We start from the raw sequence: 26,900 nt of genomic DNA, 5'->3' as shown, positions 1-26,900 counted from the left end.
CGAGAACCAACTGTATAGCTCAGGGAACTGTACTCAGTGCTCTGTGGTGTCCTAAATGGGAGGGAAATCCCAAAAAGAGAAGCTATATGTATATGTATAGCTGATTCACTTTGCTCTACCATAGAAAATAACACAACATTGTAAAGTAACTATATTCCAATAAAAAAACTTTTTTTTAAAGAACCAAATAGTAAATATTTAGGCTGTGTGGGCCATCCAGCCTCTGTGGCAATTACTCAACTTTGTGGTTGTAGCATAAAAGCAGCCATAGACAGTATGTTTATTACATGCTCCAATAAAACATCATTTACTAGGACAAGCAAGGGGCTGAATTTGGCCTGCAGGCCATGGTTTGCTGACCCCTACTTTCTATGATACCTAAGCAATTCTTATCCTCCATTATCTTTGTAATTCCCCTGAAGTCTCTTTGGACTAAAACACAATATGAACCAAAACACACTAACAAACATCATTCGTGACCATGCAATCTACTGGACCCAAATTCAAAGCCTGAAAAAGGATAACAAACTGTTGTAATGTTAATGCATAGTATCTTTACCTGGAGAATCCACAGAAGAGCCTGGTGGGCTACAGTCCCTGAGGTCAGAAAGAGTCGGATACAACTTAGCGAGTGAACATGCACACATACTGTGCATGTGGTCCTGGTATTAGCTGCCACTTACCTAAAAATGACTTAGCAACTGCATGCAGAGCTTGGGGAGGCCAGGGCATGAACCAGTCAATACCAGTGTTATTTACCAGACCTTGAAAAGAAAGAGAGATAAAAGAGATGATTGCTTTGCTACTCTGAGACCCACGGGAACATGGATACAGTCTTTGCGACCCAACAAATTGGTGAATGAGATGGACATGTCCAAAAACAACGATCAAAAACAGGGTTTCTCAGCCTCGGCACTAGTGACATTTGACCAGATAATCCTCAGTGGTGGGGCTGTCTGTGCATTGTGGGGTGTTTGGCAACACCCAGTCTCTATCAGCTAGATACCAATTATACATAGTTCTCCTCACCCAAATTGTGACAATCAAAAATGTCTCCAGGCATTGACAAGTGTCCCCTGGGGAGTAAAACTGCCCCCCCCCCCCCCATTTCTAGGGACAGGCTCTGCTACTTCCATGAGGATGCCAGAATTTTTCAAATAGAACGGAGCGGAGAGCTATATTGTGTACATTATGAGCCTCGAGGCTGGGACTGTGAGCTTTTCCTCGTGTTAGGAGGACATCAGTCAGGACTTCCCTGGAGGTTCAGTGGTTAAGAATCCACCTGCCAATGCAGGGGATGAGGGTTCAATCCCTGGTTGGGGAACTAAGATCCCATATACCTTGGGGCAACTAAACCCTCATGCACCACAACTAAAGAAACTCATGCACGCCCACAAAGACACAGCACAGCCAAAATAAATCAATAATAAAAATTTTTTGAAAATTTAAAGTAAAAAAAGAAGGGCACCAGCCATCCATCCGCAACACAAGAGCTGGTTGGCGATTGTTGAGTGGTGGCTCCAGGCTCATCCCACATGGCAGGACTCAACTTTCAACCTAATGACCATGTCATGGGTCGCTTGGCTGGTAGAACCGTGGAACCTCCCGACACATGTCACTCCCTCACCCAAAGCATGTGCCCTACTGAAGAGGAAGAAAGGATTTGCAGGCTCTGCTCCAGGGCACCTGGGAAATTTCTGCAGCGGGTCCTCAGGGTGTCCCCTACCGGCGACATGCCCAGGACGATGTGCAGGTTGTTGGCACTCTTGTTCACGAAGTACTGCCACACGGACTCCTTGGCCGGGCCTGTCCCTTGCTTCAAAGCCTCTGGCCCAATCTGACTGAGGATAGACTCCTTTTCCTCGTCTGGGAAAAGTGCGGGTACAATGCCTGGAAAACAAAGGCCAGCATTTTGTTCAGTCTCAGGTTATTTCTCGAGGCACTGAAATGGCAGGAGCACAGTCCGCGGGGTCGCAAAGAGTCAGACACGACTGAGCAGCTGAACACACACTGAGTCACCAAAGAGCAGTAGCTGCTGAGTCTGAAGAGCAGGGCTTGCATCCCAGCTCTGAGCCCCAAGGCTCACTCACCGTGTGTGAAAATCCCTTTGGACCTCAGTCTCCTCATCCATGAAATGGAAATAACAAATGCCTGCTACTTACCTGGGTGGGTTAACGTGAGCATGAGAGCTGGAGTTCTCAAGGGCACAATTTTGCCCTCCCCAAGAGATATCCCCAAGAGACAAAAGATGATGCTGCGAAAGTGCTGCACTCATTATGCCAGCAAATTTGGAAAACTCAGCAGGGGCCACAGGACTGGAAAAGGTCAGTTTTCATTCAACCCCAAAGAAAGGTAATGCCAAAGGATGCTCAAACTACTGAACAATTGCACTCATCTCACACGCTAGCAAAGTAATGCTCAAAATTCTCCAAGCCAGGCTTCAACAGTATGTGAACCGTGAACTTCCAGATGTTCAAGCTGGATTTAGAAAAGGGAAAGGAACCAGAGATCAAATTGCCAACATCCACTGGACCATCAAAAAAGCAAGAGTTTCACAAAAATGCCTACTTTTGTTTTATTGACTATGCCAAAGCCTTTGACTGTGTGGATCACAACAAACTGAAAAATTCTGAAAGAGATGGGAATAGCAGACCACCTGACCTGCCTCCTGAGAAATCTGTTTATAGATCAAGAAGCAACAGTTAGAACTGGAGATGGAACAACAGACTGGTTCCAAAACAGGAAAGGAGTAGGTCAAGGCTGTATATTGTCACCCTGCCTACTTAACTTATATGCAGAGTACATCATGCAAAATGCTGGGCTGGATGAAACATAAGCTGAAATCAAGTTTGCCAGGAGAAATATCAATAACCTCAGATATGCAGATGACACCACTCTTAGGGAAGAAAGTGAAGAAGAACAAAAGAGCCTCTTGATGAAAGTGAAAGAGAAGAGTGAAAAAGTTGGCTTAAAACTCAACTTTCAGAAAACTAAGATCATGGCATCCAGTCCCATCACTTCATGGCAAATAGATGGGGAAACAATGGAAACAGTGACAGACTTTATTTTTTGGGGGCTCCAAAAGCACTGCAGATGGTGACTGCAGCCATGAAATTAAAAGACACTTACTCCTTGGAAGAAAAGCTATGACCAATCTATATTAAAAACAGCATATTCAAAAGCAGAGATATTACTTTGCCAACAAAGGTCCATCTAGTCAAGGCTACGGTTTTTCCAGTAGTAATGTATGGATGTGAGAGTTGGACTATAAAGAAAGCTGAGTGCCGAAGAACTGATGCTTTTGAACTGTGGTGTTGGAGAAGACTCTTGAGAGTCCCTTATACTGCAAGGAAATCCAACCAGTCAATCCTAAAGGAAATCAGTCCTGAATATTCATTAGGACTGATGCTGAAGCTGAAACTCCAATACTTTGGTCACCTGAAGCAAAGAGATGACTCATTGGAAAAGACCCTGATGCTGGGAAAGATTGAAGGCGGAAGGAGAAGGGGACGACAGAGGATGAGATGATAGGATGGCATCACCAATTCAATGGATATGAGTTTGGGTAAGCTCTGGGAGTTGGTGATGGACAGGCAAGCCTGGTATGCTGTAGTCCATGGAGTTGCAAAGAGCGATTGAACGACTGAGCTACTGAACTGAACTGAAGAGATATCTGGCAATGTCAGGAGACATTTTTGGTTGTCCAATGTGTGTTGGTGTGTGTGTGTTGGGGATGGTACTAGTGTCATCTAGTGAGTAGAGACCAGGGATGCTGCTAACATCCCATAATACCCAGAACAGCCTCCACAACAAAGAACAGAATTATCCCCTCTCCTAATGTCATTCGTGTCAAGGATGAGATGCAACGTCTTCATGATGCAGCAAAGCACAAGGGCTTCAGACCTATTTGACCTGCATCATATGGGGTACAGACCCCTGGGGACCCCACTCAGTCTCCAAAGAAAATAAACCCCGAGCCCTGCAATGAGGTTTACAGACAGAGAATAGGTCTGACATTCACATCCCAATTACAAGTTTGTGACCCACACACGGAACGTCCACTGCCAACCCAAGGAAACGTGTGCTCAATGCCACATAAACAGCCTGGATGGTAGGATGCCCCAGGCATTCAGGAGACAGGAAACCACTGGAGGAGGGAGACCAGTAAGGCACTGCAGCTAAAACCTGGGGAAAGGTTTCCTTGGTGCCGGACTGGAAAGTGCAGTTCTGCTCTTTGTGTCCCTGGCCCCTGTCCATTCCCTCTTTCTAGTCATAGGCCCCTCTTTTCCTTTGGTGAGTCACTTCTCATTCATTCTAAGTCTGGATGTGGTTTGAGGGGGGCTCTGACACTACCCCAGGCATAATCAATCAGCATCCCGTATCACCCACCATAGACACTGGACCCTCAGCCTGGGATGCACCTGCTGGCTCCTACCCACCTATGAGAGCTTGAATGATACCTCCTGTGCAGGTAAGAAATGCTTTTAAAAGGTAATGCTTATCAGACAGCCTCTGCTGAAAGCTGAGCCGCAGAGACCAGCAAACCCCATGTGAGACCAGTGTCCCAGTACCTGAGGTGAGCATGTTGTTGATGAGCTCCAGGAAACCCTCCTCGGCCACGTGGGCATCCGTGAACAGGAAGATCATCATCTTGTTCTCAATGCCAAGTTTCAGGTAAAGGCTCTTCAGGTCTTCCCGGAAGTTGTTCTCAGAGTAGCCCCGGCTCAGGAGGATCTCAAACACCTGCCGGCGTGGACCACAGCATCCCCGTGAGACCGCTGGCCCGAGGGAGGGCCTCCAGGTGAGGGCAGAGGGAGAGGACGGCTTCCAGCTGAGCCACCATCAAAGGGGGACCAGCGACTACAGAACCGGATGACCGGGGCCATTTTCACAAAACATGGTGGAGTGAGAAAGGCAGGACACAGAAAACTGACATTCCTTTTTGTCGAACAAACCACAGTGGATGTTCTGTGCAGGCACGCACATGGGCGAGGTGAGTGGGTGCAGGGAACAAGGCTCCTGCAGATGGATGATGAATAAGGCAGAAAAAAAGGGAGTGGGGGCTGTGAAAAGGACAGCCTCAGTCATTAAAATGAGTAATTGGATGGGACTTTCCTGGCAGTCCAGTGGTTAGGACTCCGTGCTTCCACTTCAGGGGGTGCGGGCTCAATCCCTGGTCAGGGAACTAAGATCTCGCAAGCCATGAGATGTGGCAAAAAAAAAAAGAAGAAGAGTCATTTCAATTATAGGGAAGGAGATAAGGCAGAGATGGGCCATGCAACAGAGGAAATGGGTGTGGGTACAGAATCCCCATGGACAGAGGAGCCTGGCAGGCTATAGTCCATGGGGTCTCAAGAGTCGGATATGAACTAGCAACTAAACCACCACCACAGTCACCGTGAGCTCATTTAAAATGAGACAAATTGTGAGAAGATGTGTAAAGAAAAAAGACTGAACAAGAAGCAATTTTAAAAATATTAAACTCAAAAATCCTCTGACACACAAAATAGATATAAATGGAAATAAGGACACACGCATAAGCCAAGTCTTTTCTGTTCAAGCATTTCCTCCGGCTCGGATGTGTAGAAGTTTAACTGTGAGCGGTCGTTTTAAAACAGCTCAGATTTATGGCAGCAGAAAAATCCTTCATTTCCTCTCTCCTCTCCACCTCTATGCGCACGCGCGCGCGCGCGCACACACACACACACACACACACACACACACAGCCTCTTTCACACTCACTCAGCCAGTCATGCACATTCATAGCCACACATGTTCAGACGGCGAATCCCACACTCAACACACGTTTATGTTATGGGCACCCATGTAGTTTGTCACACACTTTCACAGACATAGTCACGCATACACATTCTCACACACACAGTTACACAAACTTGCACATCCGCACATTCTCTCACACATAGTCACACACACAGACTCAGGGCAACTTGGATGCCCTTCAGCCAAAGGTAATCTGGCCTCCAGTTCCACCCGCCACCTGCAGACCCCCTTCCCCCTCCCCAAGTGTAGCTTTCACACGGCCTCGACAGTTCCGGGCACCCCTGGCATGAGCAGCTCTCTGGTCCCCCTACCCAACTGCTCCTCCACTTCCCAGGACACAGTGATGACCCAGTACATCCTGTTGCTCCTCCTCTGTCCCTCCAACATCCTCTCTGTCATTTCTTGAACTCAAGATGCATAACCACGACCCAGTTTTACCAGGACTAATCAACAGAAAAGTCAACTTGCCCAGAGCTTAATGTCTTAGCCTATAGAAAAATGTAGAAAATAAAAGGAAAGCAATTACGTTTGAATAATGGGTGATTTTGACTACGTATTTTATCTAATCTTAAAGTTACACCAACCTTTACGTTAGTTTAGAAATACTTCCTAAACTACCCAAGTTAGTTAGAAATACTAACTTGTATTTCTAACTTAGTTTAGAAATACTTTCAACAAGTTAGTTTAGAAATACTTTCAACAGAAGGTTAATATTTGTGAAATACCACAAATGAGATTCATTGAATTAATAGTGACCGCTCTTCTATGTAAAGAGTTCTCACAAATCAATAAGCACATAAAGAGACAACTCACTAAAGGGAAAAGACAAATGTCTAATGAATGTATTAAAAGGCTATTCATATCAATGTATGGCAAAAACCACTACAATATTGTAAAGTAATTAGCCTCCAATTAAAATAAATAAATTTAAAAAATAAATAAAAGTCTATTCAAACTTCACTATTTGCCAAAGAAACAAAGTCTCATTTAAACTGTGATATATTTCACCTATACTATTGGCAGATATCAGAATGACAGTACACAGTGTTTTCAGCGTCGGGAGAAATAGACGTTGCTGGTGGCATAAATCAGTTTAATCCTTTGTTGTGAGACTGACTGGTTGTTAAAGAGGACATCTTGAAAAATAAACCAAATACAGGATTTCCCCAGTGGTCCAGTGGTTAAGAACCTGCCTGCCAATTTCAGGGAACCTGGGTTAGATCCCTAGTCTAGGAAGATTCCACACGCTGTGGGGCAACTAAGGCCATGCACCACAACTACTGGGCCCAGGCTCTAGAGCCCTCGAGCTGCAACCACTGAAGCCCATGTGCTCCAGAGCCTGGGCTCTGCAACAAACAACTCCACCACAATGAGAAGCCCATGCTTTGCAACCAGAGAGTAGCCCCCAGTCACCACACCAGAGAAGGCCTGATGACCCGGTGCAGCCATAAATAAATAAGACTCTCAATTCTTTTAAAGAGTAATAAGCCACATACAATGAATAATAGAATGCCACTGCACCCACCACCCATATTTAACATTTGCTAAAAACCCAAAACTCATATATTTGCTTCAAACCTATTTTTAACAAAGTTATGGATAAATTTAAAAGTCCTTTGCTTCTCCCCTGGTCCTCCATCCCCAGCCCCCCCCCCATTTTTTGGCCCTCCTTCAAGGCAAGTGGGATCTCAGTTTCCTCCCATGCCCCTGCAGTAAAAGAGCCAAGTCCTAACCACTGGAACACCAGGGAAGTCCCCTGGCGCTTTTTACTCCCACTTCAAGGAGGCACACTCCACCACGAATTCAACTTTCTAACGTGAACTCTAGTGTCATGGGTCAAAAATCTTTTAAAAACATGTACCCTTGAATCCTCTAACTTCTCAATTTCAAAAGAAAATGATCATCAAAACAGAGCAAAACAATAGGCAAAAACAGAGGCATCGAGGATAACGCAAGTCCCGAGTTATGAACAGAATCAGATACCGAGGAACTAAGGAGGGTGTGTGGGGAGGCTGAGCAGTGGAGTTGACTCTTCTTTAAAACTGAGCCTCATTGCAGGATGCACGTCTCCACAGCGATGGACCAGGCTGGCAAGTTACCTGTGGACACCGCAGGACTATCTATAAGAGTCTAAGGATGGTGTAGAGACACAGGCCCCCCTCACACAGTGCTGGGGGGATGTCAAATGGTGCAGCCCCTTGGGCAAACAATCTGGCAGTTTCTCAGATGGATCAACAGAGAATTACCCCACAACCCAGCAACTCCACTCCTAGCATCCACCCAAGACAAATGAAAATATATGTCCCTGCAGAATCCTGTACATGAATGTTTATAACAGCATGATTCATAGTAGTCAAAAGGTGGGAATAATCCAAATGACTGTCAATGAATGAATGGATAACTGAAACATGGTCTACCGTACAATGGAACATGATTCAGCCACATAAAGGAATGAAACACAGGGACGAAGCTTGGAAACATTATGCTAAGTGCAAGAAGGCGTCACAAAAGACCACATACTCTGAGGTCCAACTGTATGAAAAACCCAGAATAGGAAAGTCAAGAGAGAAAGAAAGATTAATGATGTCTTAAGGCCGAGGGGCTGGAAGAACAGGACGATATGGAGCTTGGGATTTCTTCTTTGGATGAAGAAAATGTTCTGAAGTTGAATGTGATGGTTTCACAACCTTTTGAGCATAAAAAAACTATTGAATTGTATACCTTAAACAGATGAATTGTACGATCTGGGAATTGTATCTCAATAAAAATATTTTTTTTTGTTTCTGTTTAATTGTTTTTTGAAGATTCTAAGAATGGCCCAGAACTTTGCATGGCGGTTGTATTGAAACAACAGCCAGCAAGCACATCACCGACCCTGAACACTGGGTCAATGGAGGTTTGGGCCAAGACCCCCTCTACACGAGCACACATCACACATTATGCATCACAGGATTTGCTTATGTTTGACTCTCCAACTTGATTTGATGTAGTCTACATTCCAAAAACAATACAATAGTTAGATGCTTCGAATATTCAGTTAAAATAATATCGATCCCGCCCCCAAAAAAACTATCTGATACTCTGTGAAAGCATCATATTATGATCTATAATAGACTGTTTGAATTTTTGCAGGAACTACTAACTGCAGAAATTGGCATAGCAAAGCCATTTTCTAGCGGGGAGTTTGGCTCACCTCATAGCCAGCTGTGAAGGCAGCCAGCCTGGCCAGAGACTGCTTCCCAGAGCCCCCGACCCCGACCAGCAGGGCATGGCCTCGGTCCATTCGAATGATGCGGTGCACGCGGGTCAGGTGCTCCAGAGCATCGTCAAAGAGAACCAAGTTCATTTTGGTATTGCTTTCATTATACTCTTCAAGGATTTCCTGAATATGAGACCAAAAAAAAATAAATTTTTTTAAGGACTGCTGACTTTTAAGAGACAGACTCTCTCTTCTGTGCAGGAGAGATTAAAAATGGAAGAGAGACTGTTTTGAATGTCAATAGTGGTTGAAATGATTAAATCATTCAGGTTCACAAGACTAACTTTCACAATCAAGATTTCGATCTGTGGGACACCCCAGGCATCCAGTGGGTAAGACGCTGAGCTTCCAATGCAGGGGTCATGAGTTCAATCCCTGGTCAGAAAACTAAGAACCCTCACGCTGCACAGCGTGGCCAAAACAAATAAATTGATTAAATTAAATAAAATTTTTAAAGATTTCGATCTGCTGGTCTGTGATTGGCCAGCAGTAAGATAAGATGACCACAAGGCTTGCCTTATGAATTAAGGTGAAAATGAACATTAGGGGGTCAGATGAGGGGTTCCCAACGTTGGGTGTGCACCGGAACCCTGGCACCCTCTGTGGGCTTGATGAAGGGAAACGCATGAGGATGGGTTCCAGGGGTCTGAATTAATAAACCCATCAGGTCATTCACATGCACCACAGGACTGGATACCACTGGGTCAGACACAGCCCACATTCCCAAGTTACAGACAGGCATGGCCTTCTCCCCAGCTCCGCCTCCTGGGCACTCAAGTAACGTAATCCTGGGAGGGGTAAGCCCCGTCTGCACCTGGAACAAAGCCTTGGCTGCCTCATAGTCCTGAATATCTTCGTAAATGCGTGCTTCCCCTTCATGCAGAGCTGTCCGGAAGTCTCCAAACAGGATGGGGTCCCTCATCACCGCCTCCACATCATCGTTAAAACGTTCCGTGACCAACTTTCCTATGTGCTCCTGGACCTTACAACACAAGACCACTTCAGGACCCAAACTCACACCACACATGTGCTAAGACTTGTCAGAAAAAGAGCATAGGCTAGGATTATCTGAAGTCATTTGCATTCGATTTTTTCCCCTTTGCTGCTAAGTACTTAACAATCCACCCTCCTTAATCTATTGACTTCCATTGTTAGTCTCTATTTTTCTGTAAAGTCCCACATAAAAAATACATTAAAAAAATATTGGGTTTTTGTTTTGTACTTTTTCATTTCACCCAGAGACAAATTTTGTGGTTAGAGTTTTGCTTTTTGTTTGTTTGAGTTCTGGGTATTTTTTGTTTGTTTGTTTGTTGCATTTGCTGGTACATTTTCAATGTACTGACCAGCTCTTTGTCTGTTTCATTGATCAGCCGGTCATGGAAGACTCTCAGACACTCGTTCCTCCAGACTCTCACCATCTGGGTCACTGTCTGGAATCTACAGGATGGAAGGGGCAAAATTAGCCACAAAGTTATCAGAGAAGAGTAGGCTGGATGCTACTATTTTCAGATGACTATACAGGTGCAGAAAAGGACATATCTATAGTCTTCCCCCCCACAACCTGGTTTCATATTAATTGAAACTTAATGAAGTGAAGTGAAAGTTGCTCAGTGTCCGACTCTTTGCAATCCCATGGACTTCATAGTTCATGAATTCTTCAGGCTAGAATACTGGAGTGGGTAGGTTTTCCCTTCTCCAGGGGATCTTCCCAACTACAGGAATTGAACCCAGGTCTCCCGCATTGCAGGCAGATTCTTTACCAGCTGAGCCACAAGAGAAGCCCAAGAATACTGGAGTGGGTAGCCTATCCCTTCTCCAGGGGATCTTCCTGACCCAGGAATTGAACTGGGGTCTCCTGCATTGCAGGCGGATTCTTTACCAACTGAGCTATCAGGGAAGCCCGAAACTTAATGGACACTAACAATTTAAATGTAAAGACTATAACGTTGTCATTTATAGCTCCTCCTGCTGCAGAGAAAAAAAAAGAACATTATCTACAAGTGATGTAAACGACATGAGAACTTGATGGGACTCCTCCTCACTGGAATTTATGAATTTAACATCAGTTGTGGAGCCACTGGCAACTCCTTTCTCTAAGAACCAGATCCACCTGACCCCAATTCTGGGTCTTTCTCTGGTTTCTGGCAAAGAGGCCTCATTCCACCCCCAAATACCCAGACTGGCCCCCTCCTGAACTGCCATTCTGAAGCTTTCAAGGGCACTGAGAGTCACTGTGGGCACGTGGAAAGTTCCTGATTCATTTTTCAATAGTTTGTGGATTCATAATGTAAATCCACAAAATTGGGACATCCCTGAAAACCTACATAGATGAAATATACATTAATGTAAATACACAAATTCATCTAGTTTTCACAAGTAAATTTCTACACCAAGACTTAAATCCCTCTGTCCTCTGTGGTTAACTTCTCCCAAAGGCACATAAAATATACCCAGTTGGCAACTGGAAACAACTCAGTTGTACGAATGAAAGGCTCCACTGGGCAAATTCCACCTTTAGAACTGAGAACAAATGGTCAGCACAGCATCCCCACCTCTGGGTTGAACACACCTGTCCACTTGGCCACACACCTGCCTCTCTTGGCTTCCCCAACCTTCAACTCAAGGGCTCAAGAGGCATCAAGTCTTAACTAAGCATTTGTCTCTGTTCTTTGTTTAACATAAACAAAAAGACACTGGGTGATTAACTGACACATGGATTCACATCGCATTTCCTGATAGCTCCTCTGTCTTAAAAGAAGAAGAGAAGCTATCATACCGACGAGGCATCTTTTAGTTAGATAAGACTAAACTCACCGTTCCGGGTTAGTGAGGACAAGACCATTATAAACCCGTGAGAGATCTCGAAGGTTAAAGATGTAATGGAACTTGGATGGGGTGGGCGGCAGATCCTGAACAATGATTTTGTAAAGAGTCAACGTGCAGGATGTCAGCTTGTCACTCACAGCCATGATGCTCTCATGAAACACCTAGAGAAAAAAAGAAAAGAAACACCTAGAGAATGAAAAGTCCCACCACCCCCCACACCAAGTGTCTATCAATGGATGAATGGATAAGCAAAATGTGGTCCATCCATTAACATGGAGTACGATTTGGCCAGGAAGAGGAGCAGAACGCTGACACAGGATACAAGGTAGATGAACCTTGAAGACATCATGCTGAGTGAAAGAAGCCAAACACAGAAGACCACAGATTGTATGATTCCACCGACAGGAAGTGTCCAGAATAGGACACTCCATAGAGACAGAATGCAGATTAGTGGTTGCCAGGGGCTGAAGGACAGGGTGGAATAACTGTTTTGCGGGGTGATAAAAATATTCTGGAACTAGACAGTGGTGATAGTTGTACAACATTATGAAAGTACTAAGTGTCACTGAACTGTATATTTTAAAAATGGTTTTAATAGCTAGTCTTACATTGCATGAATTTTTCTGTAATTTTTTAAAACTTTTTTTTTTAATTTTTTAAAACCTATTTTATTTATTATTTTACTTATTGGCTGTGCTGGGTCTTTGTTGCTGCACGGGGGCTCTCCCTAGTTTCTGGCAAGTGGGGGCGACTGAGCCGCGGTGCTCAGGCGTCCCACTGCAGTGGCTCCCCCCACACACACCCCGGGCCCCCAGTACTGAGCACAGGCTCCAGGCATGCAGGCCCAGCAGTTGAGGCTGACAGGCTTAGCTGCTCCAAGGCATATGGGATCCTCCCAGACTAGGGATTGAACCGGTGTCCCCTGCACTGCAGATTCTTAATCACTGGACCAACCACCAGGGAAAACCCATCATAATTTTTTTGTGAGAAGGTAAGAAAAAAAAAAAAAAGGAAGGATCAGAGAAACTAATCATCTGATCTGCTTTTGTTTCCCCAGATTTTCACATTAATTGACAAGTCAACATGATACGAAACCAAAGCCCCAAACCAACCCTCCATCTGAGACTGATGTGACTTGCACAGACCTCATAGTTTTGGAAGTGAATGGCTTGTGGTAGGGCATGAACACGCCAGGTGCTCACTGATCATCATATTTGGCCTTCCCACACCTTCATCTTTCTTGCCTGGTCCCTCAAGACTTTGAGTGAGCAAGCCTGCTTTAGAAGAGAAGTGCCAGGATCAGAGGTCATTATTTAAATGAAGGGGTTCCACTTGTAAAGTGTGAAAATGTTAGTCACTCAGTCATGTCCGACTCTTTGTGACCCCATGGACTGTAGCCCGCCAGGCTCCTCTGTCCATGGGATTCTCCAGGCAAGAATCCTGGAATGAGGTGCCATTCCCTTCTCCAGGGGATCTTCCTGACCAGGGTCTCCTGGATTGCAGGCTGATTCTTCAGGGTCTGAGCCACCAGGGAAGCCCATTTGTGGAGGTCATGTAAATCCTGGTGAAATAACAGCAGTAACTAGTACCTGGTGAGTAGCGGTGTGCGCACTGTGTCACACACGTCACATGCATTTTCTCCTTTCATTCTCCCGAAACGTCAGGGAGGCCGGTACCGGCATTACCTCCCTATTCTGGATGAGGATGGGCATAGGAGAGAGCTCAAGGGACTTGCCCAAGGAGCAGAACAGGTACTGACTCCAGAGCCCACATCCTGTAGTTGGTTCATTGCTGTCACTCAAGGTGACCTGTGTAACTCAGGGCCACACCATGATTTCCATGGACCCTAGGCACTACGCCTTCATGGGCCCCTTCCTCCATAAAAACATATTACTCATATAAAAATATATATTTATATACTATTTTATTAATTATAATTAAGTATATTATCTTATATATATTATGATTAACTTGGTATAAAGATGAATATAATCCAGGCTGGATTAGATTGATTCTTTTCTTCTGATTTTGAGAGAAATTAAAACACGTTCATGGGCCTCTAAAAGCCCCATGGGCTATAGGCCTTGTGCTTGCCGTGCCAAATGCATACATTGCTACCAAGTTTCTACCCAACACCAGGCCCTCTGGTTTAGACTTCTAATTAAGTCGTTACCCACAGCCTAAATGGGAGAAGAATTTGAAAAAGAATAGGACTTTCCTAGGTCATGTACACATTGTTATGTCCAAAATGGATAACCAACAAGGCCCTGTTGTATAGCACATGGAACTCTACTCCATGTTATGTGGCAGCCTGGATCGGAGGAGGGTTTGGGGAAGAATGGATACATGTGTATGTACGGCTGAGTCCCTTCACTGTCATCTGAAACTGCCACAACATTGTTAATCAGCTATACCCCAATACAAACTAAAAAGTTAAAAGTTTGAAGGAGAAAAAAAAGAATAGGACTTCCCTGGTGGTCCAATGGTAAAGAATCTGCCTGCCAATGCAGGAATATAGGTTCAATCTCTGGTCCAGGAATATCCCACATGTCTCATAGCAGCTAATGAAGACCATGCACCCTAGGACCTGCGCTCCTCAACAATAGAAGACCCTACTCACTGCAACTAGAGAAAGCCTGCACGCAGTGACAAAACCCCAGCATAGTCAAAAATACATGAGTAAAGAAATACATGAGTAAAAGAGTAAATGAGTAAAGAAATAAATGAGTTAAAAATACATGAGTAAAGAAAGACTGTGGGAGAAGGCAAGGGTGGGATGTTTCGAGAGAACAGCATCGAAACATGTATATTATCTAGGGTGAAACAGATCACCAACCCAGGTTGGATGCATGAGACAAGTGCTCGGGCCTGGTGCATTGGGAAGACCCAGAGGGATCGGGTGGAGAGGGAGGTGGGAGGGGGGATTGGGATGGGGAATACATGTAAATCCATGGCTGATTCATGTCAATTATGACAAAAATCACTACAATATTGTTAAGTAATTAGCCTCCAACTAATAAAAATAAATGGAAAAAAATAAATAAAAGGGAAAAAAAATAGATTCGTGTATATGTGAAAAAAAAAAGTTACCGAGGTGTGGCCTTTGAGGATGGAGGAATAAATTAAGTGCAAAGACTCCTCGGAAGGAAAGGGAATGTTGAAGACACTGAAGAGCGAAGTAAATCTTGGATCAACTTCATTGCGGCCTCCTCCGGCTTTCCCCATCGCAGCAATAAAGCCGAGGTCTCGGATGCTTTTACAGTTCAGCTCCTTCCCCCGGTCGTACAAGTAGCCTTTTTCCAACAGCAGTTTCAGCAGGGCAATTGGCTGCTGTGTGCCATACTCATCCACCTCAATTGTTTTAAAGAAAAGGAAGAACAGTGATATTGTAAAGCAGAACTCAGCAATACCTTTGCTCACCATCTCAACTAAATCCTCTGGAGAAGGGAAAGGCTACCCACTCCAGTATTCTGACCTAGAGAATTCTATGGACTGTATAGTCCATGGGTCACAAAGAGTCGGACATGACTGATCAACTTACACTTTCATTTCAGCTAAATCCCATCTCTCCTTTCACCCTCTCAGAATGCTCTGGTTTGAGTTTCACTGGGCTTCTCAAAGTTTGCAGTTCTGTATATTCATTTGTAGTTTTGTTTTGTTTTTTTTAATCTGTGTCCCTCTCTAGATTGTAAACTCCCTGAAGGCAGGAACTACATATATTTTGTTCATCAATTCACAGCACCAGTCCCCATAGGAGATGCTCAATAAATATATCAATTGGATGGATGGATAAACAAGTGTATGGATAGCTGGCTGGATGCACAGATCGACAGATGCATTGATGGATGGGTGTATGTATGGATATAAACATGGGTGAATAAATGCATGAATGGATGGATGGATACATGCATGGATAGATAGATGAATGGATGGATAGATGGATGCCTGCATGCATGCATGCATGGACCATGGATCCTGGCTGTAAACAGTCCATCTAGAAGATACATTTTTGGTGGGGGGAATGGTTCTGCAGACATGATAATAAATTTCAATCCCAGTACTAAGAAAACTTTGCACCTCTTAGGCTCTGGCCCCAGAAACAAACTCATGGTGCCTGTGAACATTCCCTTTCCTTGGTAAGGGTAAGATTTACCTTTCCTCTTGGTAAATCTAGAGGAATTCTTAGGAAGCGCCTGCCCTTACACTTCCCATGTATGTCATTCAGTCATGTCTGACTCTTTTATGACCCCATGGACTGTAGCCTGCTAGGCAGCTCTTTCCATGGGATTCCCCAAGCAAGAATACTGGAGTGGGTTGCCACTTCCTACTCCAGGGGATCTTCCTGACCCAGGGATTGAACCCACGTCTCCTGCATCTATTGCACTGGCAGGCAGATTCTTTACCACTGCACCACCTGGGAAGCATACCCAGGTATACAGGACTGAGGACAGTATCATTATCTAAAGTATAGCTCATCTGGAACCACTTACTCAAACATACACTGAACTATATACACTGAATACAGTTCAGAGGCTGCCTGCTACCTGCTTTAATCCTTGGAGAAACAAAGGAACACATCTAAGGAAAGAGTCTCTCCAGTCGCATGGTCCCCTAAGCTGACTCTCCATAACCTGGCCCTACAGATATTGTGAAGAATAAAGACAGATGCTTTCCCGTCTGCCAGACCCACTACATGGCCCCGCCACTGCCCCCCGCCCACCCCCTCGGCCTCACCAACCTTCGGCATGTTCATGTCATCCATGAACACCAGGAGGCGTTTTCCCATGGGTGGGCCGTAAGTGTCTTTGGTTCGTTTTTCCACATTGGCTTCTAAATTTCTTTGGATATCCATGGACGTGGTGCGAGAGGAGAAACTGACCATTAACACAATCTGAAACAGAAAGAGAGAATTCCAAAACACGGTCTCTTTTCACGGTACCTACATGAAATATTTGATTGTAAGCTACCATCTATTTTACAGATTCACTGGTATCTGAACTAATTTTTTTTGCAACCCAACATGAGTCTGAAGTTCATTACACATTTTAACGCTAAAGCAAGAATTCCTCTTTCTTCATGGCAGGTTGTAGGAGGCAATAACTAGTTGCCAGGTGAACAGTGTGAACTGGGGGGCGGAATGTGGATTGGTGGGAGGGTTACTGGGTCTACACAGTTCTAACCAGGCGACCTCAGGTGACCTCAGAACCACTGCTTAAGCTTTCAGAGCCTCCTTTTTCTCATCTGAAAGATTATTTTAATGACATTTACTTGGACTACTTCACAGAGTGATTTTTATCATGTGAGATGAAATATATCGAAGTATTTTCAAAATGACAGAGCAATATTCAAATATAAATTACTATCATGCCCGCTACATCTTAATAAATAAGTCAAAGAGAGCACAAACGTGGGATTAGCAGATGCAAACTGGTATACACTGAATGCATAAACAAAGTCCTACTATACAGCACAGGAACTATATTCAATGCCCTGTGATTAAACCACAGTGGAAAAGAGTATTGAAAAAGAAGGCGCACATGTATATATGCGTTTGTCTGTTCATTGTTCAGTCGTGTCTGACTCTTTGCTACCCCACGGACTGTAGCCCACCAGGCTCCTCTGCCCATGGAATCCTCCAGGCAAGAATACTGGATTGGGTTGCCATTCCCTTCTCCAGCGGATCTTTCTGACCCAGCGATCAAACCCGAGTTTCCTGTATTGCTGGCAGATTCTAAACCATCTGAGCCACCAGAGAAGCCTATATAAAGAAACTATACGTGTCTATATGTGTGTGTATATAAACACATACAAACTATATGTGTATATAAAACTGAGTCATTTTGCGTATAGCAGTAACTAACACAACATTGTAAATCAGCTATACTTCAATAAAAAAAAATTTTTTTTAAAGAGAACACAAACAACCACTGATTAGTCCTTGGAAGTAACTGCAGAGAAAAAGGTGAGGGAGGGCCCCTGATCCCTCTGTGGGGTGGACATTTTCATGCACATGTAAACTTGGGGTTTTCAGGTGATGCTTATGCTGCAGGTCCAGGGGCCACACTTTAAGAACCCCTGTGGGGCTTCCCTGAGGGTCCAGTGGTTAAGAATCCATTTACCAATGCAGGGGACATGAGTTCGATCCCTGATCAGGGAACTAAGGTCCCACATGCCTCAGGGCAATTAAGCTCATGTGTCTAGAGCCCGTGCTCTGCAACAAGAGAAGCCACCACAATGAGAAGCCTGTGTATCACAACTAGAGAGTAGCCCCTGCTTGCCGCAACTAGAGAAAGCGTGCACGCAGCAACAAAGACCCAGTGCAACCCAAAATATAAATAAATAAAAAAGAACCACTGCCTTAGATAACACCCTTCTACGAGGTGCCCACGAGTGCACCTGACCTGAATATCGGAGAACAAACACGCACGTCTTTGTTGTGAACATGTTTGGATGTGTCTTTCTTATTTTGTCTCACCTTGAGGCTTGCCAGATTTTAGTTCCCTGGCCAGGAATTGAACCTCTGCGGTGAAAGTGTGGCGTCCTAACCACTGAACTGCACAGAAAGTTCCTGGATTTGTCTTGTTGGGCCTATGAGCATCAGCTGCAGAGTCTCGGTGGAGAGGAGCACAGAGGCAGGCGGGGGTGGGGTTACTGAAGTCAAGTTTTCTTTGCCCGGCTTCATAAATTTGTAGGTCCCTCTGGCTGTAAACATTTCTCAAGTGCCCTCCACAATGGCATTCTTAAGCTAAACAACCATGTTGCACATGCCAGGACATGAGTGAGCTTGACCATCCATTTGGGGCAGCAAGGCCCAATCCTTCCCTTGTCCCTTACATGCCCATCACAAAGCCAGGCTGACCACTCCCCACTCAGGAGTACCATGAGACTTCCCAGAGCCCCTCTGCCACGCGAAGCACAGGCCCAAGGAAGAATCAGAGAGGAAAGCAGTGGGAAGCTTTTCTCCTCTTGGAGGTTCCAGAAGGCCAGAATCAGAATCAAGAACCTCAAAGATGGACAACGTTAACAAGGAACTGAGTAAGTGCATAGACTGGGGACAAGTATGTGACAGCTGGAGATCCCAAAAATCATGGGCAGCTTCTTGGAGGAGATAAGAGTTTTCACTTGGTTATAAAACATTAAGTAGGGAATGGGGCCTCCCAGGTAGCGCTAGTGGTAAAGAACCACCTGCCAATAGTGAGAGATGTGGGTTCGATTCCTGGGTCAGGAAGATCTTCTAGAGGAGGAAATGGCAACCCACTCCAGTATTCTTGCCTGGAGAATCTCATGGATAGAGGAGCACTGCGGGCTACAGTCTGTAGTGTCACAATGAGTCAGACACGACTTAGCATTAGCATTCCCTGATGGTCCACTGGCTAAGACTCTGAGCTCCCAATGCAGGGGGCCTGGGTTTGATCCCTGGTCAGGGAACTAGATCCCACATGCCACAACTAAAGGTCCCACATGCTGCAAATTTTAAAAAGTTAAGTAAAAATTTTTTAAAACCAGGAGAGTTGCAATGGTGAGCAGGAGGGCCATGTAGGACCACTTGGAGTGCACAGAAAGGAAAAACGCCACCCTCCTTCCTAACATCTCATTGCACCTGGCATGTTCTGCATGATCATGTTCCATGCATGATTCATTTTCATGTCTGGCTCCCCTCTTAATGAGAGTGGACCTTAATAGCTTTGTTCACTGTTGTTTGCACAGGAGTACCCAAACCCTCCCAGGTCTGGCACATGGCTGGAGGAAGGAAATGAAAAACCACAAAATGGTGATGAGGAATGTAACTGCCAGCCTTCAAGACGACACCCAATCACCCTCACCTCCAGGTACCCACACCCTGTGTAGCCCCCTCCTATGCTGCATCAGAGTGGGCCACAGTAGTGCCTCTGTGATCCACAAAATGTGGCAAAAGTGATGGTGTGTGGTTTCCTGGATCATACAAAGCATTGTAGCATCTGCTTTTCTGCCTCAGACATTCACTCTGAGGGAAGTCAGCTGCCAGGTCAAGAGGACAACAGCAGGTGCAGTGGTTAAGAATCTGCCTGCCAATGCAAAGGACACAGGCTCGATTCCTGGTTGGGGAACTAAGATCCCACATGCTGTGGGGCAACTAAGCCCATGCACCACAACTGCTGAGCCCTCACATCCTAAAACCTGTGTTCCCCAACAAGAGGAGCCACTGCAATGAGGGCGCCCATGCACCTGAACTAGCAAATAGCCCCTGCTTGCCACAAGGAGAGAAAGCTCGCGTGCAGCAACAAAGAACCAGTGCAGCCATAAAAGAGATAAATGAATAAATAATCTTCAGGAAAAAATAAAGGAGTACACCAGCAGTGCTTGGAGAGGCTCACACGGTGGGGAATTGATACCGAACATCTCAGAAGAGGATTCCCCCAGCCATGGTCAAGCCTTCAGATGACCTCAGCCCTGGTCAACCTTGCCATCTCATGAAAGAGCCTGGGCTAGAACAACTAGCTAAGCCACCCCCAGATTCCAGATCTGCAGAAACTGTGAGATAGTATTTGTTGTATGAACTGCTTTGTGTTGGGGTAATTTGTTATTTGCCCATAGATAAGAGATACAAATAATGACTTACATTAGTCTCTTCATTCAGGTTTTTCAAGAAGTTGTGGGTAGTGGCTGTCTTGGATGTACCAGATTCACCAACCAAAAGAACAGGTTGCCTAATCTTAACCATTTGTTCCAGTGTCCAGGTAGTACGGGTTGTATCCACTGTATGAACTAAAAAACATATGAAGAAGTAGAGCATCACAGAAACACCAATAACGTGCACACTGGGCAGCCTGGAGTTCCCCAGGACCCCATAAATCCCATAAGAAGTATCAGCAAAAACCCAAGAGGTGACCTTGGAAACATATAAATGGAGAAGCTCACTACCCCTAATGATTATTTCTAATAGCCTTATGGAGGCATAATTCACAGACCATAAAATTCATTCCAATATTAAGTGTATAATTTGATGAGTTTGATACATTTCTACAGCTGTGTCATCATCGCATACAAGCATAGAAAACCCAAACTGTTTCAATATCCGATTCTGACTTATACTCAGGATATTGAAAACTCCCAGGCTCTCTGCTGCATAAGTCACTTATCAAGACTGTTTCCTGACCAACAACTTCTTCTGAGGGCTTCCCAGATGGCTCAGTTGTAACAAGTCCGACTGCCAAGCAGGAGATGCGGCTTCAATCCCTGGGTCAGGAAGATCCCCTGGGGGAGGCAATGGCAGCCCACTCCAGTATTCGTGCCTGGGAAATCTCAGGGACAGAGGAGTCTGGGGGGCTACAGTCCATGGGGTCTCAAAGAGTCCGACACGACTTAGCAACAGACTTTCACTTTTTTCAGCTTCCTCTGAAGAGAGTATCAAGCCTCCAAGTCAAGTCTGGCTTACTCCTACACTAGCAGTTTTAAATCCTGATTGGTTCCTGAGAAAACATGTAAGCTTCATTCCATAAGAACTCTATACCAACCAAAATCAGATATTCATTTTGTGGAATATCTTGAGCCTCCGTGGTATCCAAATGGCCAGAGGTATGCATGTTAAATACAGCTCAATACACAATATCCATAGTACACTACTCCTCGAGGCAGCATCTCTTACAAAATGCTGCCTTAGTCATTCGTCTTTCCCTCCTTCCTGCGTCCCTCCCCACGCCCAGCCAGCTCTACGGGGCAGGAGGGAGCCTGTGCAAAGTGAGCAAAAGCAGGGGAGCATCCTACCCACCTCAAGCCCTGCCACCCTCCCCGGCAGGGAGGGTCCACCTGCCAGGAGAAAGAGCTGAGGGGCATAGACACCTTCAGATGTCCAGAGGCACAGAAAAGGAATCCAAATGCCACCCTCTTGGCAAAACCCATGGCTCACGTTCAGCTTCTCCCCACCAGCACTCTGGGTGGGACTGAGAGTTCCACTGGGACCGCGGGATCTTCTACCCTTCCACACAGAATGAGAACCATATATGCTTAAACCGAAGCTTCGGTTCTCACATACCCAGGATGTCAACAAATTTCCTCTCGTGGGAATGAACATACTCTGGAACTAATTGATTCCACGGTATCCATTTCTTCTGTGTGGAATCAAAGTGAAAGTCATACAAGGTTGGAAGGTGACCTGTAAATAAAAAGTGGTCAGTTTTGTTTTGATCGTGGACATGGAAATACAGAATCAGCTCTGGCTCATGCTTGAAATGAACTAATGCTATTTGTTCCCTGGATAGCAACTTAATTGGATAAACTGATAGCTACAGATGGATGGATGGAGATTGATAAAGATGGATGAATGAATAAATATAAAGACATAGATCATTTCAGTTCAGTTCAGTCACTCAGTCGTGTCCAACTCTTTGCGACCCCATGAATCGCAGCACACCAGGCCTCCCTATCCATCACCAGCTCCCGGAGTTTACTCAAACTCATATCCATCGAGTCATTGATGCCATCCAGCCGTCTCATCCTCTGTTGTCCCCTTCTCCTCCTGCCCGAAATCCCTCCCAGCATCAGGGTCTTTTCCAATGAGTCAACTCTTCGCATAAGGTGGCCAAAGTATTGGAGTTTCAGCTTCAGCATCAGTCCTTCCAATGAACACCCAGGACTGATCTCCTTTAGGGTGGACTGGTTGGATCTCTTTGCAGTCCAAGGGATTCTCAGGAGATTTCTCCAAGAGAGATACGCAGATACAAATGGATGCAAGGATGGATGGATAGGTGAAAAGTGAAAGTGTTAGTCACTCAGTCGTGTCTGATTCTTTGTGAGCCTATGGACTGTAGCCCACCAGGCTCCTCTGTCTGTGGAATTATCCAGGCAAAAATAACTGGAGTCGGTAACCATACCCTTCTCCAGGGGACCTTCCTGACCCAGGGATTGAACCCACCTCTCCAGCATTGCAGATGGATTCTTTACAGTCTGAGCCACCAGAGAAGCCCAAACTGTTAGTCATTCCAACTCTTTGTGACCCCATGGACTTGCCAGACTCCTCTGTCAATGGGACGGGTAAATAGAGAGAGATAAATATGGATGGATAGAAAAAAGAAGAAAGAAAGAAGGAAAAGATAGATTTAAATATAACCAAACTAGGGAACCCAGAAGAAGGCTCAGAAAGGAAAGGGCCTGGAAGTCAGAGCTGTGAGCAAGGTGAAAAGGGCTCAGTGAGGCCACAAAGAGTGAAAAGAAGGTCTAGGACCAAGTCCTGATATGAGGGAGGGGCAAAGGGGACTCAAAAAAGGAAACTTGGCAGGCATGGCCAGAACGGCGCAGGATGGAAGAAGAATTTTTAAGAAGGCAGAAAGTAGCACCACCCCTGATACTGGGGCAAGGTCAAGGAGGCAAAGATCGGAAGAGGCTATCAGATCCGGCAACAAGAAGGCAGTGTAGGTACTGGCTGGGAGCAAACTGGGTGGAGATGTGCAGAAGGGAGGTGGGAGGCAGATGGTTGAGAAGTGGTGGGATGAAAGAGAAAATAGCTCAAGGACAATCTTTCAGGACATGTGGCTTTAAAAGGGAGGAGGCAGGGACTTCCCTGGTGGTCCAGTGGCTAAGAATCTGAGCTCCCAATGCAGGGGGTCTGGGTTCGATCCCTGGTTGGGGAACTAGATCCTACACACTGTAACTAAAGATCCTGCATGCTACAATTAAGACCCAGTGCAGCCAAATAATTAAAAAAAAAAAAAAAAAGGAAGAGGCAGAGAGACATCTCTAGAAGGGGCTAGGATTAGGAAGGCTTTACTGGAACATGTCAAAGAGCCAGTGGGATGGGGTTGGTAGAGATGGACAGATGTAAAATATAAAAGACAGGAGAAAACCAGTGAAGCCAGGAGCCTGATGAGGTGGGAGGCAGCAGATCTCAAAGCTCAGGGCAGGTTCAGCTTGGCCAAGAGGAGGGTCTCCTCGCCCCTGAGAAAGGAGGCAGGAGAAGATGGGGGCTGGAAAAATTCCTATCTGACAGTGTGGGGTTTTCCTGTTCAAGGAAGGAGGAAGGTCATCTGCAGAGATAGGGGCGAGGGCCCAGTGGAGATTTGGAGAAAAGGGAAATGAATTACCCCTGTGGGGATAGGAGAGGGAGTTCAAGTTCAAAACTGAATTTGTGGAGGTGCCAGGAGTTTGATCCCTGGGTTGGGAAGAACCCCTGGAGAAGGGAATGGCAACCCACTTCAGTATTCTTGCCTGGAGAACCCCATGGACAGAGGAGCCCGGCTATAGTCTATAGGGTCACAAAGAGTCAGACACGACCCAGCGACTAACACTTTCACTTTCAGTCTTCATAGTGATTTTCTCAGTACCATTCAAACCCTGGGGAGGCAGAGAAGGCAGGCTTGGGTTATCTCAGACAGATTCGACAGAAGGGCAAAATTAGGCAAGAGAGCCAGGAAATTTAGGCAAGGGAGACTGAAGCAACAGGGCAGCAGAAAAGGATTTAGAAGGTTCAGAAGGTGGTAGGAAGACAGGGAGGGGCATGAGGCCAAGTGAGAACACATGTGGCAGGAGTCACAGAAGCTGACGGTGGGTGGGGAGTGGAAGTGTAACTATGATGTAGACAGAACAGTATTGAGTGTTATGGGCTAGGATGAAGTTAAGGGACCCAGATGCTGGAGTTGAATGCAGAAGGCATTTGGAAGTGGGTTGTCTACAGGGCCATTCAAGTCCTCAAGCTGAGGGCAAACTAAGGGAGAAAGACCAGACCGGGACCAGCATCGTCTCTGAGTGAGGGATGAGGGTTGCAGGTGGCAGGAGCATGTAGCCAGCATGGTGGGCAAAATTGGGAAGTTCCCCCCAGAAAAGAGACTCAGGTTTCTGAAAAAGTGCAAGAAAACTAGCCCCTAAAAGACCCCAGACTTCTTTTTTTTTTTAAACCACAACCTGCCTTCTTGGGAGAAAGCAGATATATATATATATATATATATATATATTTTTTTTTTTTTTTAATGTATTTACTTGTTTTCTCCAGGTCTTAGTAGCAGCATGCAGAATCTTCAGTTGCTGCATGCGAACTCTGAGTTTCAGTACGTGGGATCTAGTTCCCTGACCAGGGATTGAACCCAGGTCCCCTGCACTGGAAGCACAGTGTCTTAGCCACCAGGGAAGTCCCAAGACCACAGACTTTTTTTAAAAATTATTTATTTTAATTGGAGGCTAATTACTTTACAGTATTGTGGTGGTTTTTGCCATACATTGACATGAATCATCCACAGGGGTACATGTGTCCCCCATCCCATCCCGCTGGGTTGTCCCAGTGTACCGGCTTTGAGTGCCCTGTTTCATGCATTGAACTTGGACTGGTCATCTGTTTCACATATGGTAATATACATGTTTCAGTGCTATTTTTCTCAAATCATCCCACCCTCACCTTCTCCCACAGAGGCCCAAAAGGCTGTTCTTTATATCTGGGTCTCTTTCACTGTCTCGCGTATAGGGTCATCGTTACTATCTTTCTAAATTCCATATGTATGCATTAATATACTGTATTGGTGTTTTTCTTTCTGACTTACTTCAGTCTATATATTAGGCTCCAGTTTCATCCACCTCATTAGAACTGATTCAAATGCATTCTTTTTAATAGCTGGGTAATATTCCACTGTGTATATGTACCACAACTTTCTTATCCATTTGTCTGCTGCTGGACATCTAGGTCATTTCCATGTCCTGGCTATTGTAAACAATGCTGCAATGAACACTGGGGTACATGTGTATCTTTCAATTTTGGTTTCCTCGGTGTGTATGCCCAGCAAGGACCACAGACTTTTAAAACATCTTTTATTTGCTCAATGACTCTCTAGTAGAAAGACCTATGATCATTTTACTTTGAGCTTTAAAAACAACAGCCCAGGTAATGATTACAGAATAAAACTTGGGTCTCCCTGCCAAGTCATATTCAAGTGTCATTAAGAGACAGATGAACAAGGATCCTAGTGTTATCTATAGTTCTTGGAGAAGGCAACATTTTCACCACATATGGTTCTTTGAGGATGCACATTTTTTCATGCAAACACTTAAACCTTAATATAATGATTTCCTACAAACAATCTGTGGATCCACATGTGATTATCCACTGTGCAAAGTCTCAGGAATACAGCAGATGAATTAGCTGTGGAATTTTAGAGAAAAAAAAAAAACAGAGAAGCTAAAAGGAGAAGAAATTAGTACAATGTGAAAATTTCACAGAGCTTAAACAGAGTGAGTGAAGCAAGCACCTAAGCTAGGTGGGGAAAGGTTAGATTCATCAAGAAAGGCCACCCAAAGGAGCTAGGCTTTAGGACTTCCCTGCTGGTCCAGTGGCTAAGGCTCTGCACTCCCAATACAAGGGGCCCAGGTTCAATCCCTGGTCAGGAAACTAGATCCCACATGCCACAACTAAGAGTTTCAAGATTTCAATTCAAGATCCCACGTGCTGCAACTAAGATCCAGACTTCTGCTATGGAAGCTTATGTATTTGAACTTCTGAGGGTGCCACTAGGTGCTCTGCACAATTTTCTACAGAAGCAAACAATCTAGGAAACCCATACAGGCATACATATGGAAAAGCAAGGTCATGTCCTCTAAAAACCTAACCAAAAGCATTCTGAGCAAAAAAACAGGTTACGTTTGGTTCCTACCTGGCAGTTCCCCAGGACTGGCCCATACCCCTTCTGTATCAGCAGTAGGCAAAGAAGCAATGCGCTTAATACATTCATCAAATTTAGCCCTTCCATCCTCGAGGAGGCAAGAGCCCAGAGAACAGTACAGAGCCTCTAGGAAGTAGCACTCCAGAAGATCAGGCTCCTCGATTTCTCCCTCTAGTAACGAATCCAGCATCTTGGCTAACTGGGTTACCTGGTTCACAGGAAAATAACTGGGTCAGCCCATATATTCCACATAACCCCCTGAGAGTCAGTTCTGGTCACAAATCCTGGGACCCCAGATCTCAGAACGATGGGAATTATATGGCCCACCATACTGGTTTGGGCAGATGGAGCCCAGTATCTTGTCTTGCCCATGGTCACGAAAGGAAGTATTGAGTCTCCCTTGTCAGTAACTGGCAAGG

At 45.2% G+C, this 26,900-nt stretch overlaps 1 protein-coding gene across 2 annotated transcripts in view; it reads right to left on the bottom strand.

Moving 5' to 3' along the window:
* The window catches only part of DNAH10 (dynein axonemal heavy chain 10), a 152,833-nt gene that overhangs the window by 45,647 nt on the left and 80,286 nt on the right, over window positions 1-26,900 (bottom strand). For both annotated transcript variants that reach the window (XM_061140857.1, XM_061140858.1), the window contains 12 exons: window positions 26,473-26,689; window positions 21,879-21,998; window positions 20,466-20,611; window positions 16,605-16,757; window positions 14,957-15,217; window positions 11,855-12,027; window positions 10,384-10,477; window positions 9,855-10,022; window positions 8,975-9,163; window positions 4,572-4,743; window positions 1,687-1,890; window positions 684-764 (listed from right to left, as the gene is read on the bottom strand). In XM_061140857.1, coding sequence (XP_060996840.1) covers window positions 684-764; window positions 1,687-1,890; window positions 4,572-4,743; window positions 8,975-9,163; window positions 9,855-10,022; window positions 10,384-10,477; window positions 11,855-12,027; window positions 14,957-15,217; window positions 16,605-16,757; window positions 20,466-20,611; window positions 21,879-21,998; window positions 26,473-26,689 — 1,978 coding nt within the window. The remainder of the gene's footprint in view (window positions 1-683; window positions 765-1,686; window positions 1,891-4,571; window positions 4,744-8,974; window positions 9,164-9,854; window positions 10,023-10,383; window positions 10,478-11,854; window positions 12,028-14,956; window positions 15,218-16,604; window positions 16,758-20,465; window positions 20,612-21,878; window positions 21,999-26,472; window positions 26,690-26,900) is intronic.

Source organism: Dama dama, chromosome 5, assembly GCF_033118175.1.
Source record: "Dama dama isolate Ldn47 chromosome 5, ASM3311817v1, whole genome shotgun sequence".
Lineage (NCBI taxonomy): Eukaryota > Metazoa > Chordata > Mammalia > Artiodactyla > Cervidae > Dama > Dama dama.
The sequence above is the reverse complement of the archived record's forward strand: the minus strand, read 5'-3'. Positions and strand labels throughout refer to the sequence as shown.